Here is a 14,491-nt window from a genome sequence, read left to right as displayed (position 1 = left end):
CGAGGAATATGTCTAATTGTTTCGTTTCATCATTACTACAATTTACTACTCACGAGGGGACTGCATTCTACAAGCCGGGCTTTTTAACATTCCCCTCCATTTCCGATTTTTCTTTGTTATGATTCAGTCACATTTTGTCCATGCATTTCTTCATCTAAAGTATGTTAATTGTCTTATTGTAAAGAAATGGCGTGCATTTAAATCTCATTTGGATATGCAAAAGTTACAATGTACTTTACTTTTTTTATATGCAATTGTCATATTGTATACTTTCGTCGGAAATGAAATAAAATGAAATGAATGAAATTAAATGAAAATTATGACATCGATCCTTTTCCCGACATCCACAAAGCTTACACAAGGCTTGTCGGACAAAGTAACAATTAATAAATGAATATTGTGAAGTTGGCTTCAAAGTTGGACCCTGTTAAACCTCCAGCTGTAATTCAACACACTGAGTTTAGCAATTGCGTAGATACAGCGTTTATAGGTGTATCTTGAGGTTCAGTTCTATGACATATATATCACAGAATATACTTATTACGTGAAATGTATCATATAATATGTCATAGAATACATAGTTTTACAGTATATAGTAATCATGGAATATATTACGTCATAGAATAGAATATAATATCATCATATGTATTACATATTACATAGAGAGGGAGTGAATGCATATATACAGCACTATAGAGATAAAGACGTGAAGATATCATTTACCAGCCTCCGTGTAGAAGTCGTCTCGCTGGTTGTTGTTGTAGGTACCACACAGACCACAGGTGGAGTTGATGTGTCTCTCATCCGCCATAACAACAACGTGGTCATTGCCGTCGTACAAAATGGTGAGTCCGTTAGCAAGCACGGCCTAAGATACAATGAACAAGATCAGAATGAATTGAAATCGCAGTGCAAAACTTTTGGACCGCTGCATATTCCATCTTACCATCATGTAAAAATAACCTTATCCTGAAAAGAAACACCAGACGATAATCAACCATTGTATGTTTGCTTGTTTGTTTGCAAGTAGGACTACTTTTCTGCTTTTATATCAAAATAAATGGCAACAGTGATATTAAACGTGATATATGAATGACAAAATTGTGAGACTGTAAACAAACTACACAGTTGAATAAGATATATTCCATACACAACCTTGTTTGGTGAAATAAATACAATTGCGATTAATGCAGAAGTCTGCTAAAAATGCTTTAGTGCCTCGATGATGCCCCTTAAAGGTATTGTTTACCATTGGGAGGAGTGACTTTGAAAATGTTCAAGATATCACATTTGATGCATAATGTGTAGGTTAGTTGTATCACAAAACATCCTATTATGTAAAAACTTCGCAATAAAGCCTAGAATATAAGATTTCACTATTTTTCTCACTAAACCATAACTGTAGACGGTTTAGTCTGGAAACATTTTTTATTATAACTATTATTCACATTTTGTATATTTAACAATACTTAACATAGATTAAACTTAGTCAGATTCTATTCAGATTCAGATTCAGTTGTTTCTATCCCCAACTCACATTTTAGAACTATTTTGAAGCACTAGAGCTGGGTTTCTGTTTCATCAGTAAATGGTAAATAATGCCCTTAACTTACCGCAGTCTGGTGCTCAGTCGGCTGGTTGATGTAGATGCTGCCGGCAGTTACCGGGAACTCCGTCTCCTCCTGCCCGTTGATGACGACCTGGTGCCCTCTCCTCAACCTTACGGAATTGGAGTCGTATTGCAGTATGACCGCCTTCACGCACGAAGCGCCCTCCATTCCACACTCGACGTTCTCGATGCTCACGGAGTAGCTTGCCTGGGTGTCCCAACAATCCTTGACCAGCGTGTAGGTGCAGGTACCAGAGAAATCGTAGTCGTAGCTGTCGAACGTGTGGTAGTGACCCTGTCCACTAACTTGGCACATTCCTGTCATAGATATGGTGAATTCAAAGAGAAGGGTAAATCATTGTGTTCATACATTAGGGCGGCAAATCTATTCGAATTTTATTGAATGCCCTGTCACAACAAAATAGGATGATGTTAATCCTAATTATACTGAAGAATACTAAGAATGCCTTTGTGCTGTATGTACTCTCCAAATACAAATATGCTCAGTCAATTATTCTCAGACTCCATGAGTTACTTTCCATTTTTCCATTTACCAAGCCGTATTTTGCCGTCACCCGGTAACGCCATTGACACACATTTACATGAATTGAGTTAGAATTAATTCAATCGTCACATCCCGTATAGCTTCCAAACATGGAAGCAAAATAATACTGTAGCAATATTATATGAAAAATAATTACCTCCGCAGTCATTTTGGGTGCACTGCCATTTGCTGTCCACACATTTGCTGCAAAATAAAACAAAAAGTGAAAAGTGAACATATTGGGTACCTTCAAAGTGTGATAAAGGTTCGATGTGAGAATACACACGAGGCATTCGATCATAATATTGCCCAGCAAACATTAGGATCTGTTTATGTCCTTAATGCCATATGAAAGTGAAGTTAATTAACCGTGAAACTATGTAATTTAATACTTAATCATTTGTAGTGGAAAACGTTGCTGAACACTGTCTAATCCGATAGTGGCGAGCCAGTAGAGCAAAATGGAGTAAAAAAAAAAAAAAAAAAGGACCTGAGCTTTTGTTCTCGGCAATATCTTCGTCCGAGGCTGTAGTGACGCGACATTTTTGTCATTGTCTCTGATGAAGATTATACTGGAATTGAAACCTCTGGTCCCTTTTGACTTCATACCATATATTTGGAACAAAAAGTCTCGCACTTAAAACAAAATACATCTCCGCGGTTGTAGGTATATTGTCTCATTTAAAGTGAGTGAATTTTTCCCTCCCTTTTTCTCCCCTCATAAATATTCATTAAAGAACGATTTCACTGCAAGCATATTATAATAGTAGACGCACTCACCACTCGTTGCAGCCATCGGAGACTAGCATTCCCGGATCGTACTCTTTCCCCTGCCAGGTGCACGAACATTGGTCGATGCTCAAGCAGAGTCCCGAGGGCGAGCTGTAGGTTCCCGATGGGCAGTGGCAACCTTCGATACAGCCCACCGTTTTGTCCGTCTCGCAGTCTGCTATGGCAGCCCCGCAGCTCTTCTGGCTGCACGCAGACCCGCACTGGTCGTACACCTTGTCGCCGGAGCATTCGTAAGCTGTTAACGTGATAACCATGGCACAGTAAGTATTATCACTTGATAGTATCAGGGACTACTTAAGGTGTCTTGAGGTACCATCTACATAGTTTTGCTAACCTTTTTTTTTCACAGATTCATGGCTGACAAATAATCAGGCCTAATACAAAAAGCAAAACTTTATTTTGACAATTAGGTTTCTCCGTAGTGCTATGAAATCTAATTGAATTCCCGGGAACGTTTGCTTTGATTTGTTTTCGTGTATACAGCATGTCCCAAAAAGAATTACAATCAGATTTTCGCTTTGATAACACCCAATATGATTAAACTGTCTAACTGCTACTTCAGGGTCTTAAAATATATCATCTTAGCTCTTTTTTGCAGAAAACCCCATTCAATTTGGTCGAGCAGTCACAGAGAAATGTGGATTGTTGTAAAGCATATCATGAGTCTGATTCTTCCAAGTTTAGCACTTCGATGCTCTTGTGTGTGAATACAATAGACAGAACTTGGAGGGAAGAGATTCCTGACATCCTCTACAAAATTCCTCATTTCTCTTTGACCACTGAAGCACTCGAAATCGAAAGGGGTTTTCTGTAAGATATGGGCAATGAGTTATAGTTTCATACCCTGAATTTGTACTTAGATTGATTCACCATTTTTAAAGATATCATTGCGGATGGTCCCGTTGTAATTTTTTTTTTTTTTTTGGGGGGGGGGGGGGACATACGGTATGAAGTAAGTGATTCGGTTGTACTCACGGCAAAATGTGCTGGAACGCCATGGAACCTGGAATCCTCGCCGAGAGCACTCCTGGGTGTAGGCCGAGAAGGCGGCGCACTTGCAATTGTTTCCGACGGTTTGGTTGTCTTCTTGCGTAACCATCTCGCATGCGCAGATATCTTGCTCACACGCTACAATGTAGGGATCCGGATCCACAACCTTTGATAAACAATAATAAAAAAAAGAAATCAGTGTCCATCGACGGCCGTCATTTGAAACCCTATAAGTATTTCAACCACTAATCATGCAATGTCATGCTAATGCTTTTCAATAAAGTAACTCAGTACGAAGTGTAAAGCGAACTTGGTGGAGGATTTCTGTTGAGCTTAAAACCATCACTTTTTGTCTATCTCATTTGTTTGTGCGTTTTCTTCGTTAAAAGTACAGGCCATTTTGCCTTTTTTTTTGGGGGGGGGGGAGATGTAAATGTTCCTCTCGTTTTCTTGGAACCTTCGATGGCATATCGAAATCCTTTCTATTGCAAACGGTGGTGCATTTATGTAAGTATTTCTGCATATAGTCCAGTTATTGTGCTTACTACAGACCTTAACAAGATGGACCCTGAATATTGATAGATCATGGATTATGTCTGCGTTTCATGATAGAATCTAAATATTGCGTAAGGTAAGAGTCAATGTTCTTAGGAGATCGAAATAATGTTTGCCTTTTCGCGTACAGCTAGCTGTACCATATGGACAACTTCTTTCATAAGGTAAGTCAACGTTTGTATTTCATCGGGTAGATAATTAACCGAAGTAAATTAATGCGGGTAGGGGGATACACGTGTCATTCACGGGTACAAAAAAAAGGGACGTGCATATAATTTGACTGGAATGGAGTTGTTGTTTTAGATGGCAGTAGAAAAAGCAACAAATTATGTAGGTTTCCCCTCCCCTCCAAGGAACGCTGCTGACAGGAGAATGGACGAAGGGACATCGTGATCGATAGTCCGTCGTCTTACCCCCTGAGCCGCAACTGCTCTCCACATTAATAGGAAAAATGACATGCACGTAAAATGTTAAATTTGAACCTGATTCAATCTTTTCTCCTTGTTGCATGATATGTGAGGGAAGACAGGAACGACTGCACTCTTAGCAGGCATATCGAGATAGAAGATTGAGCACAACTACACGTAACACAGAAGCAGAAATGGTATATGAAACACTCGCGCAGGCTTCTGAGATTTCATATATCACCATTTAAAATGATGAATTGAAATACATAAGATATTTGACCTTCACATATACATTACACAAAAGCTCATTTTTTACAGAGCAGAAAAACACTTTGGTGTCAATTCTTTGATCACTCATACATTTCACATAAAGCACTGTAGACTTCCGTCATGACAAATTCTCTTGGCGGAAGTCCCTGATTAGAAAATCAGTATTGTGTGATGTCATTATCTTCTGTGATACAGCTAATGATGTCACTGAATGATGGTAGAAGCATTGTTATGTGAGCCGTTTACCCTGCATCCGTCAAGTTGTAGGTTTTATATCAAGAATATAGGCCCTATATGACAATACAAAAATGGCCATGACTTGACTTCATATAATTACTATGTCATAATTGAAAGAGTGCATTCGAGAATCAAACTTGAATGCGGAGTAGAGAAAGCGCGAAAGGCAACTAACTGTACCTGATGGCAGGCGGTGAATGTCCCGTGTAGTAGCTGCGAGCATTCCGACTCCGCGTAGCGCGCCTTGGCTTCCAACTCCGCGGATTCGAACGTGGAGTACTGTGTGCAGCGGAGCGGAACCGTCGGGACATCGGGACAGTAGGCCGGATCTGTAGTGGTGACAGAAAGGTGTGGTTTAGCACTACAACTGTATGTGTTTATCGCTGAATATTAAAACGTTATTTTGTGCCTACGGATAATACCACGAAATACATAATGCCCGCACATCCAGTTGTGATTTTACGCCACAAATCCCGGCAGAATCAAAGTCAAGAGAGAATAATCTCCTCGTGTTTGTACACACCAGGGACAACACTGTTGATTGATTCTCCATTTCAAGATATGAATACATTTATTGATAATGAAGATCTATATTAGTAAGTAGTACTTAAGCTTGAAAATGATTGATTGTAGGGTATACATTCATCACAGTTTCAAGTCAAGTGGAGGTTAAAGGGTTTGGTGACACAGAGCTACTTTTTTTACTCATTACTGTTTAATGAACCTTTGCAAAGTTTCAAAATCTCAGCTATTAAAGGGGAGAGCCTGAAAAGGAAAAATTCGAATGAAATAAAACAAAAACATAAACAAAAAAAGGGAATTCACGTCAGGTATCTACTCAAATTTGAAGTAGCGCCATTACCGATGTTGTTCTTGCTTTCGTTTTGTTTTTTAGTTTTAATTTCAGTTTTTTTTTATTTTCTGAACTTGGAAAAAAGAAATCATTGTAGCAAATCAACAGCGTTCAAAATATGAATAAGAGTACTTGCAGAAAATAGATACAACTACATTTTACTTGTATACAAGAGCTTGTATACAAGAGGATACATTATATCCTATCTTAAGGACCAGTGAGAAGAGATGGTCATCAATAAACAATTTGCCTTACTGGTGGGGCCAGACGACCCCAAGTCGATATGGTATCTTATATATAATTTCTCTTTTTTTATCCAAAGGAACAAATCGCACACACACACACACACACATATACACACACAGGAAGGCAAATAACTTGAACCTCGAGTACAATCAACAGCATTCAAGTCAATATCTTTAAACAATTTTGTCTTATGCTAAGTTAAAAGCTGGTCACAGCTGGTCAGTGCCAGCAGATAAAATCGTTCCAACAGTTTGAGAACCACTTTGCGACTTAGATTGGATGACGTGGAAGTTTCATGAACAGAGAATTCGTACAATGGCCTTGTTTCATTTAAAAGCGCCGCACTGTGTGGCGGCCCGAGTATGAAAGCGTCGCGCAGCGGGCTTTTGAAAGGGAGGATTTAGAAGGCCGCGGCGAAACAATAAAAGTGCCGTTCATCGGCGGCGCCGCGGTTTCGCCGCAACATGTAATCTGCCAAGGCGCCTTAGTTTATACACTCAGTACATAACTTCAAAGCTTTAGACTGCCCTGTGATTTTCATACCTCGCTCGTCCATTCCTTTCCACGACAAGCCAAAGCTGTAGGCGTCCTCAGCTAGGGTTCCGCTAGGCTTTCTAAAGTCGTTTGCAGGGTCATTGTCGTAGACACCGCACAAACCGCACGTGCTGCCGGACAACGAGTCGGATGTGATGAAAATCGTGATGGCTTCCTTCCCGTCGTAGAGAATGGTAAAGCCCAGTCCGCTCGTAGCTAGAATGTAGTTGGAAACGCTCTCGAGGACTAGTCCACCTGCCTTGGTGGGGAGGGTCAACTCCTCGTTCTTGTAAAAGGCGCTACCACCAGGCCTCAGGTAAATTAGAGCGGTTGGATCTCCATTGTCCACTAAAACGGATCTATGGGTTGAGATGAATAACAGTGGCATTGACAAAAATTGACCATACACCCATTAGCATCCGTATCCTTTCGTAAAACTTACAACTTAAAACTTAGTTTGCTCATGGGAATGGCAAGCATTATGGCTAATATCAGACAACGTATTATCACTGCAATTTCATTCAGGTCACGTAAATTCACAAATTGTTTTTCCCTCAATCTATACTACTACTCATTAAATAAAACAACCGAAATGTTCTTTGTCATTTAGGTGTAAAGAAGTAATTCAACAGTAGCCTACGGATCACTTGCTATGAATTTGTCTTACAGTATAGTGCTTTCTTGAGCAAACGAGTTTTCGGATTGTCAACAGTGTGCGCCTGAATTAAAAAAAAAAAAAAAAAAAGCGGCGCATAGCACACATGGGTAGATGCGAAGTACTGGTAATGCAGCCTGGATGCAAGAATATCACTGCCACCAAATATTGTGTTGTTTTTCGCGATAGTGGAAAAGATGTCCTACCTGAAGCACGTGTTGTTAGCCTTCTCATCCTGGCAGTCGAGGTCGTTCTCGACGTAGACATGAAAGGAAAAGTCGATACAGTCGGTGACCAGGGTGTAGGTGCAGGCCCCGTGGAAGTTGAAGAGTTTCCCATCGAAGGAGCGGTAGTGCTGCTGCGACCAGGCCTGGCAGTATCCCGCGTACGGAATGGCTGCATTGATCAGACATGGTTTCAAGAAATCATTAATACAAGCTGTGTAGTATAATACCACATTACGTCACGTACTCAAATTTATGAGGCAATATCATTTTATATTTTCCCAACTACTCTCCTCTCTAAAAGTATGAATTTGACATCAAGTCTTTCGTATATTATTTGCTCAAGCACCTTTGAAGCACCTCAATACAAGTAATTACGTATTGTGGATATGAAAGACTGTGTGTGTGTTGGGAGGAACATGGGTGTGAGATGTATTTTAGGTGCTATTTTATGAGATCAACAATCTGTAACGCCCAATGCGACTCTGCATTTAACATCTCGTATGAAGAAGGCGAACTGCAACAAATAGAAAAAGTTCTTAAAAAGAAACAGAAAAGATCTTTTTAGATCTAAAGGCTTTTCTTTCACTGTCATTGCTTGCGGGAAAAAAAAAAATAACATCCGAATTATATTTTCGTTTTCAGTTACAGTAAAGTAAATTTACATCAAGATGAAAATTAAAAAAATCTTCATCCATGCTCAGCCTTCAACTATATTATCTTCCCGTTGTAATAAGAAGCTCTGATCACGAAGCACACACACAAATTAAATAATAGTTTGCCGTTTTAATTCAAATTATGGAAAAGTAAGTAATGAAAAATCATTTTTTGACTTCAAATCGGATTAATCGCTGTATGAAAATAATTATGAATATAAACGAGAGATGCAAAGCAGATGTAGGATGATAATGATGAAGATTTTGATGACATTCTCAAATCGACATAAATACTCAAAGAGGCCAATGCATCGATTTCTTACACTGGACCTGTGTTGCGGCGCCGAAGTCAGTATCGGTCAGCGTCCCGCTGGACGCCTTTTGGTTGACCATGGCCGAACGGACACTGCGCTTATGTCCAGCTGTTGAAGTAACATGCAATGATATGCAGAACAAATTTAGAACAAGAGCGATAGTTATAACAATGACTGTTTTATCAATGGATTTGATATTATCGTCACTATGGTATCGTTAGAATTACTCGTATTTCTATCGGTATTAATGTGTGTTTCTCTAATCAATGGATATCCACACATATTGGTACATATATTTCGCATTCTAAGGGTGTTCTTACATATTTTGCGTCTTTGATAATGACAGCTACAAAGACGAGAAATGAAGTGTCCCAATTATTCCGCAGTTAATCGTTTTGATGCCTGCCTCGATATCTGTCCGATATCACAATTCTCGCATTCGTGTTAGCATCCTAAAAGTTGTGAATATAAGCAAATAAGCATGATTTAGCAAACGGTAACATTCTTTCGATAATCTGTTTATTGTAAAACCCGTGCCTACTTAATAATTGTTAACCTTCATGTTGCAAATATCGGGTTTTTTTCCCTGAACACCAAAATCATGCAGTAATCTGGATCAAAGCGCCCAAAGTAAATTTACCCTGTCCATATGGTAATCTGGAGCAGTAATGAATCCATTAGCAAAGGCACGGCCATTATTTGTGTGTACGCAGGATGATCAAACAGAATCAAAAGCATATCAAACAAGGCTGCTGTTAAACAAGAGTGTCTGTGAAGTTAGATGGTTTCCGACACTATAGCCTATACACGGACATGAACGTACGCATGTACACGAACAGACACCCGCACCAGCAATGACCAGGTTACCATTTTGGAGGCAAAAACCGGATTGCAATTTATGGACTTACGTTGGTTGAGTATCGGAGCACGATCGCCGTTGTATTTGTAGAACGAGTATTCAGGTCTGTGGACGGGTGATAGTAAAGAGAATTATGTTTGAATATCGCATTTCGGTCAGGGGCCGCTCATCGGACCTATCCAAAGTGCGTAAATGATTCAAACCCATATTATGCTGATGGATGTCTATCGAAGTTTGCGCTTTACAAATCTATGCAGTGATAAGAAGCAAACAAAAGTTTAAGTCTGATTTTTAGCCTTTTCCCTTGGGATGAAAGTAGGGAGGGGCACATGAAAATCAGCGCAGCAACCACCCTCCAATATTGCAGACTGGAAGTATGATAATACATATAATTGCTCCTGACCAAAGTGCTTGTTGGTTCACTCTGAACGTTTTTTTGTTTTTGTTTTTTTGTTTTTTTGCTTATCTTTCACGGAGATGATTTGGGGTTTCTGTTTTCAAAATTTCAATGAAGAATACCATTTTAACCACAGAATGATCAAGTGAGCGAATAATCGAAATTGCATTTATAACGACGGCCTGAAACGAGAAGAAAAAAAAAAAACAAGAATACAAGTTCAACATACAGGTCTGGTGGCGTGTTTTTGCTGTAGCTACAAGAATTATTTCCCTTGAAAAGAACTTTTGTGTGTGTATTTTTTTTTTTTCGTTCAATTGAGGTGCTGATGACAGAAAAGTAACAAGTGCCCAATAATAAGCACATAATAGTGTGGACACCAGAAAAAGAATAATTCATAGCAAACATTAGCCATGAAAGAATGAAACTGGTTTGATTGGAGAATTAATATATTCACAATATCGTGTATATTTATAATCATACTATATTTGTGTTGAATAAATATATATACATATATATAATATATGTATATATATATATATATATATATATATATTATACATATATATATATATATATATATATATATATATATTATAATTGTAATATTGTGCTTAAGCAACAAAAAATGGAAAGTTAGTGTTATCATTAAAAGATAAAAGGAGAGAACAGTAGGTTTTATAACGAAATGCAAAATATACTCCCTATAGTGGGGAAAAGAGAATTCGAAGACCTTGTGTCTGTTTCGTAAAGAGGTACGATTGATCTTAAGTTTCATTTATCAAACGAATCTCAGCGAATCGAGCGTAAGATCAATACAAGACTGATAGTAAGTCTGTTTCATAAAAGATACTACTTATGCTAGATTTAAATCACATGTCATAGCAGATCGAGCGTAACTTTTTTTAATATTATTGGATCAATTGTAAGATCAATCTTACGATCGATCTTGATGAAATAGGCTTCTAATTGAAATGCTTTATCTGTAGGAGTTATTGGAAAACATCTCTTTCATCTCCTGTAGATAGTAAATTAAAACTGACAACATAAACATCAGTGTCAAGAACAGGTTGATATTATTGTTGTGATAATGCTAATCATAGTTATTGTGAAAAATACTTCATGATTTATTCATATTTTCATTAGGTTTAAAAAGTTACGTACACAAAAACAAAACTATAAATGAAATCACACCAAATTCTTACCGTCTTCTGTAGCTGACATGGCCGCATGCGAAGCCAGCGATCGCCAACAGAAGGATGGTGAACGTTAAACCACCCATCTTCATCCCTTTAGGCAGCCCGTTGAAAGGCTCCGCAGCCGAAAGGGTGACAAAAGTTTCCCTAAACTTTTTTTTTTTTTGTCTAGCGAGCTAAAGTCACTGCAATGTCAATACCAACCATTCGAAGTGGCGAGTAATAATTGAAGTGTGAAGTCTATCGTCCCCTAGCCAATGCTAGCGGTGACATGCGCTGTGGAAGGCTGAAGGAACTTATTTATACCACAAGAAAGTACAGAAGGCACGTAGCGTGCCAGGAGCCGCCAAAAACAACTGTACGGTGACATTATTTTTTTCTTCTTAACAAATATTTGCGTCTTGATCGTATGGAACGAATAAAACAAAACGGAAGACCACCGCCCTCATCTATCATAGATCGTTTGAGAACTGTCACAAGTCGGAAATACGTAGTTTGATTACTTTATGTCGTGTCATGGCAACTAAAATTTGTAGAGAAATTAATAATTATCATCCATCACCTAGAATTTGATGACAATGTTTTCTTTACTTATTTTTGCCTTTTTCATTTTTCAGCCAGTTAGACATGGTGGGTTCTATACCTGTCAACGGATTTCGTTAGGTTTTGATGTGTTGTTGTTTTTTTTTTTTTTTTTTTGTGTGTGTGTGTGTGTGTGTGTGATTTCTTTTTATCTCGCATCTTTTCTTTAAAAATGTATGAAATTCTGATAATTTGACGTGTAATCATAGGAAACACTGATGGCGATATCTTCTTCAGTAGCATTTCTGCACCTAGGAGGAATTGACCATTCAAATGCAAGTTTTTACTTCCAACCCTTTATTAATGTACAAGTTACGCACTAGTATTGAGTAAATGAAATGATTTGTTTACAGCGATGAGCAATGATAACACCTTTCTATATTACCTCTGTCAATCTGCTAAGTTCGTTTGTTCATTTCAATCTGAGAAGATGGCTGGATAGCCCATATTCAGCTACACTAAGCTGGTCTTCCATGGGGTCCAGTTGGATGTGAGGTGGAACCACTTCACCGGGTTAAACACCCTGCTCTTTGCGATGAATGAATGAAGCGGGATCTTTTACGTGCATGAGTTGTGACTCTCTCATACACGGGACCTCCATTTTATGTCCTATCCGAGGGACAGAGTGTTTTGCCTCTTACTAGAGGGGACAGTAGGATTACACACAACATTGCTCAGTCCAGACTCGGGTTCGAACCCTGGTCCTTAGGATCGTGAGGCAGATGCGCTACCGACTGAGCCAACTCACCGCCCTAAAGTTCTTGAATGTAGAATACTCCTGTTCCCTCAACATCTTAATCACCTGTCTTCCTTCATCTCATCTGTCCTTTTAAGGATTGTGCCACGTTTCTGTTGCCGTGAAATCTTTTTCCAACATAATAATTTGTACGAGTTCTAAAAGTAGCATTGGCACTGCAGGTAGCAGTGTAGTTATAATTATCTCTATATCTACCGAGGACTAATACATAGAATCCTTTAATGACGTCATTAAAATCTTGGCCTTGTACTAACTAGAGTTGGTTTTCTTTTCTAACTTTCAATGGCAATAACTTCGGCTGAAACCACCTGAAAGTTGAATCCCAGCAATTAACGAAAAATAAAAGTTGGGATTTTAAGGTCAATGAAAATGACAATGTAAACACGTACTTTTCATGACAAACTTGGAAAGACAAGCATAACATTTGTCATGTTTGAGTTGCATTCGTCTTTGGCACACATTTCTGTGTAAACCTGGTTCTTGAATAACATGACATTTTAAATGTCAATTGGCATCAGCATCAATCACTTTTGCACATATCACGAATGCTGACAGACTGAGATTGTCGCCTCGCTTAAGTCCTGTCTGTCTTAAATTTCCTTTATCCTTTGTTATCCTACATTTTGTATTGAGATCGTAGGGTGAAGAGAATTGCTTTGATTATTTTGGATCAATACATTTGTTTTCTGACAAATGTCATGGAATTATCTGAAGTGTTAGAACGGGTTAGTCGTCAATCAAAAGCTAGACTAACTTTTATCATCAAGTTCGCAAGTATTGCACCATAGGTGGAAATTACTCTATCCGAACATGTCTCAAAGTTGACGAAAATTCATGCATGATTCCATTATGCAAATCTTTCGAATATATACGTATTACTGACAGGGCTTTTGTCTTGAACAGATATCACAAACATGACAAAGCAATATCCCAATCACGCAGCTAAGATGTCATACTTTTCGTGATTCTCTACGGAACCCAGGTAAACCGAGTGATTATAAACGTCATTATCACTGTAACTACATCACTGCTTTGTACTTATATAAAAGGGCATTTATTTATGATTCAGGAACTGCAGTCTATGACGAAGAATTTATGATAATAGCAGTTCGGTTATGTTTTTAATGGTATAACATGACTGGAATCGCCCGAATATATTAAGAAGTGAAATAAATTCATCGTGTCAATCAGGGTCAGTCATCTCAACGTCTTTGTGTGTGTGTGTGTGTGTGTGTGTGTGTGTGTGTGTGTGAAATTTTGTTGTAGAAGAGTCACATTTCTTTCTTCCTGGCTTTTTTTTTTATACTGTAAACTCTATTTTGTCAATTATTTAACTTCATATAGATGGCTTTGTTTATAGCAATTCTTATAGATATAATCTGGACTGAGCAATGTTGTGTGAAAGCATACCGTACCCTCTAGCAAGAGGCAAAACACTCTGTCCCTCGGATAGGACATAAAATGGAGGTCCCGTATGTGAGAGAGTGACAACTCATGCACGTAAATGATCCCGCTTCATTCATTCATCGCAAAGAGCAGGGTGTTTAACCCGGTGAAGTGGTCCCGCAACTCACATCCGACTGAACCCCGTGGAAGACCAGCTAAACGTAGCTGAATATGGGCTATCCAGCCATCTTCTCAGATGGAAATGAACAAACAAACAAACAAACATAGATATGCCAGTATGGAAAGGTCTGATTGAAGAACGGAAGAGTGGGTACAAAGGGAATTATTACAGAATGGGCTATCCTGTCAATTTGAAGTAAAATTTGTTGTTAATCATTGATGTTGTCTGCTTGTTTTCTATTTCTATT

General features: G+C 38.6%; 1 protein-coding gene across 1 annotated transcript in view; it reads right to left on the bottom strand.

The window, feature by feature from the left end:
• LOC140239804 (IgGFc-binding protein-like) overlaps positions 1–11,430 on the bottom strand; it is a 46,836-nt gene extending 35,406 nt beyond the window's left edge. The window contains exons 1-11 of the mRNA XM_072319623.1: positions 11,348–11,430; positions 9,795–9,850; positions 8,896–8,994; positions 7,899–8,088; positions 7,047–7,396; positions 5,585–5,733; positions 3,921–4,101; positions 2,934–3,180; positions 2,311–2,357; positions 1,614–1,927; positions 724–868 (exon numbers count right to left, since the gene is read on the bottom strand). Coding sequence (XP_072175724.1) covers positions 724–868; positions 1,614–1,927; positions 2,311–2,357; positions 2,934–3,180; positions 3,921–4,101; positions 5,585–5,733; positions 7,047–7,396; positions 7,899–8,088; positions 8,896–8,994; positions 9,795–9,850; positions 11,348–11,430 — 1,861 coding nt within the window. The remainder of the gene's footprint in view (positions 1–723; positions 869–1,613; positions 1,928–2,310; positions 2,358–2,933; positions 3,181–3,920; positions 4,102–5,584; positions 5,734–7,046; positions 7,397–7,898; positions 8,089–8,895; positions 8,995–9,794; positions 9,851–11,347) is intronic.
• Positions 11,431–14,491: the final 3,061 nt, after the last annotated feature.

This window comes from Diadema setosum, chromosome 16 (genome assembly GCF_964275005.1).
Source record: "Diadema setosum chromosome 16, eeDiaSeto1, whole genome shotgun sequence".
Taxonomy (NCBI): domain Eukaryota; kingdom Metazoa; phylum Echinodermata; class Echinoidea; order Diadematoida; family Diadematidae; genus Diadema; species Diadema setosum.
Note: the sequence above shows the minus strand (reverse complement) of the source record. Positions and strands in the feature narration are given on the sequence as shown.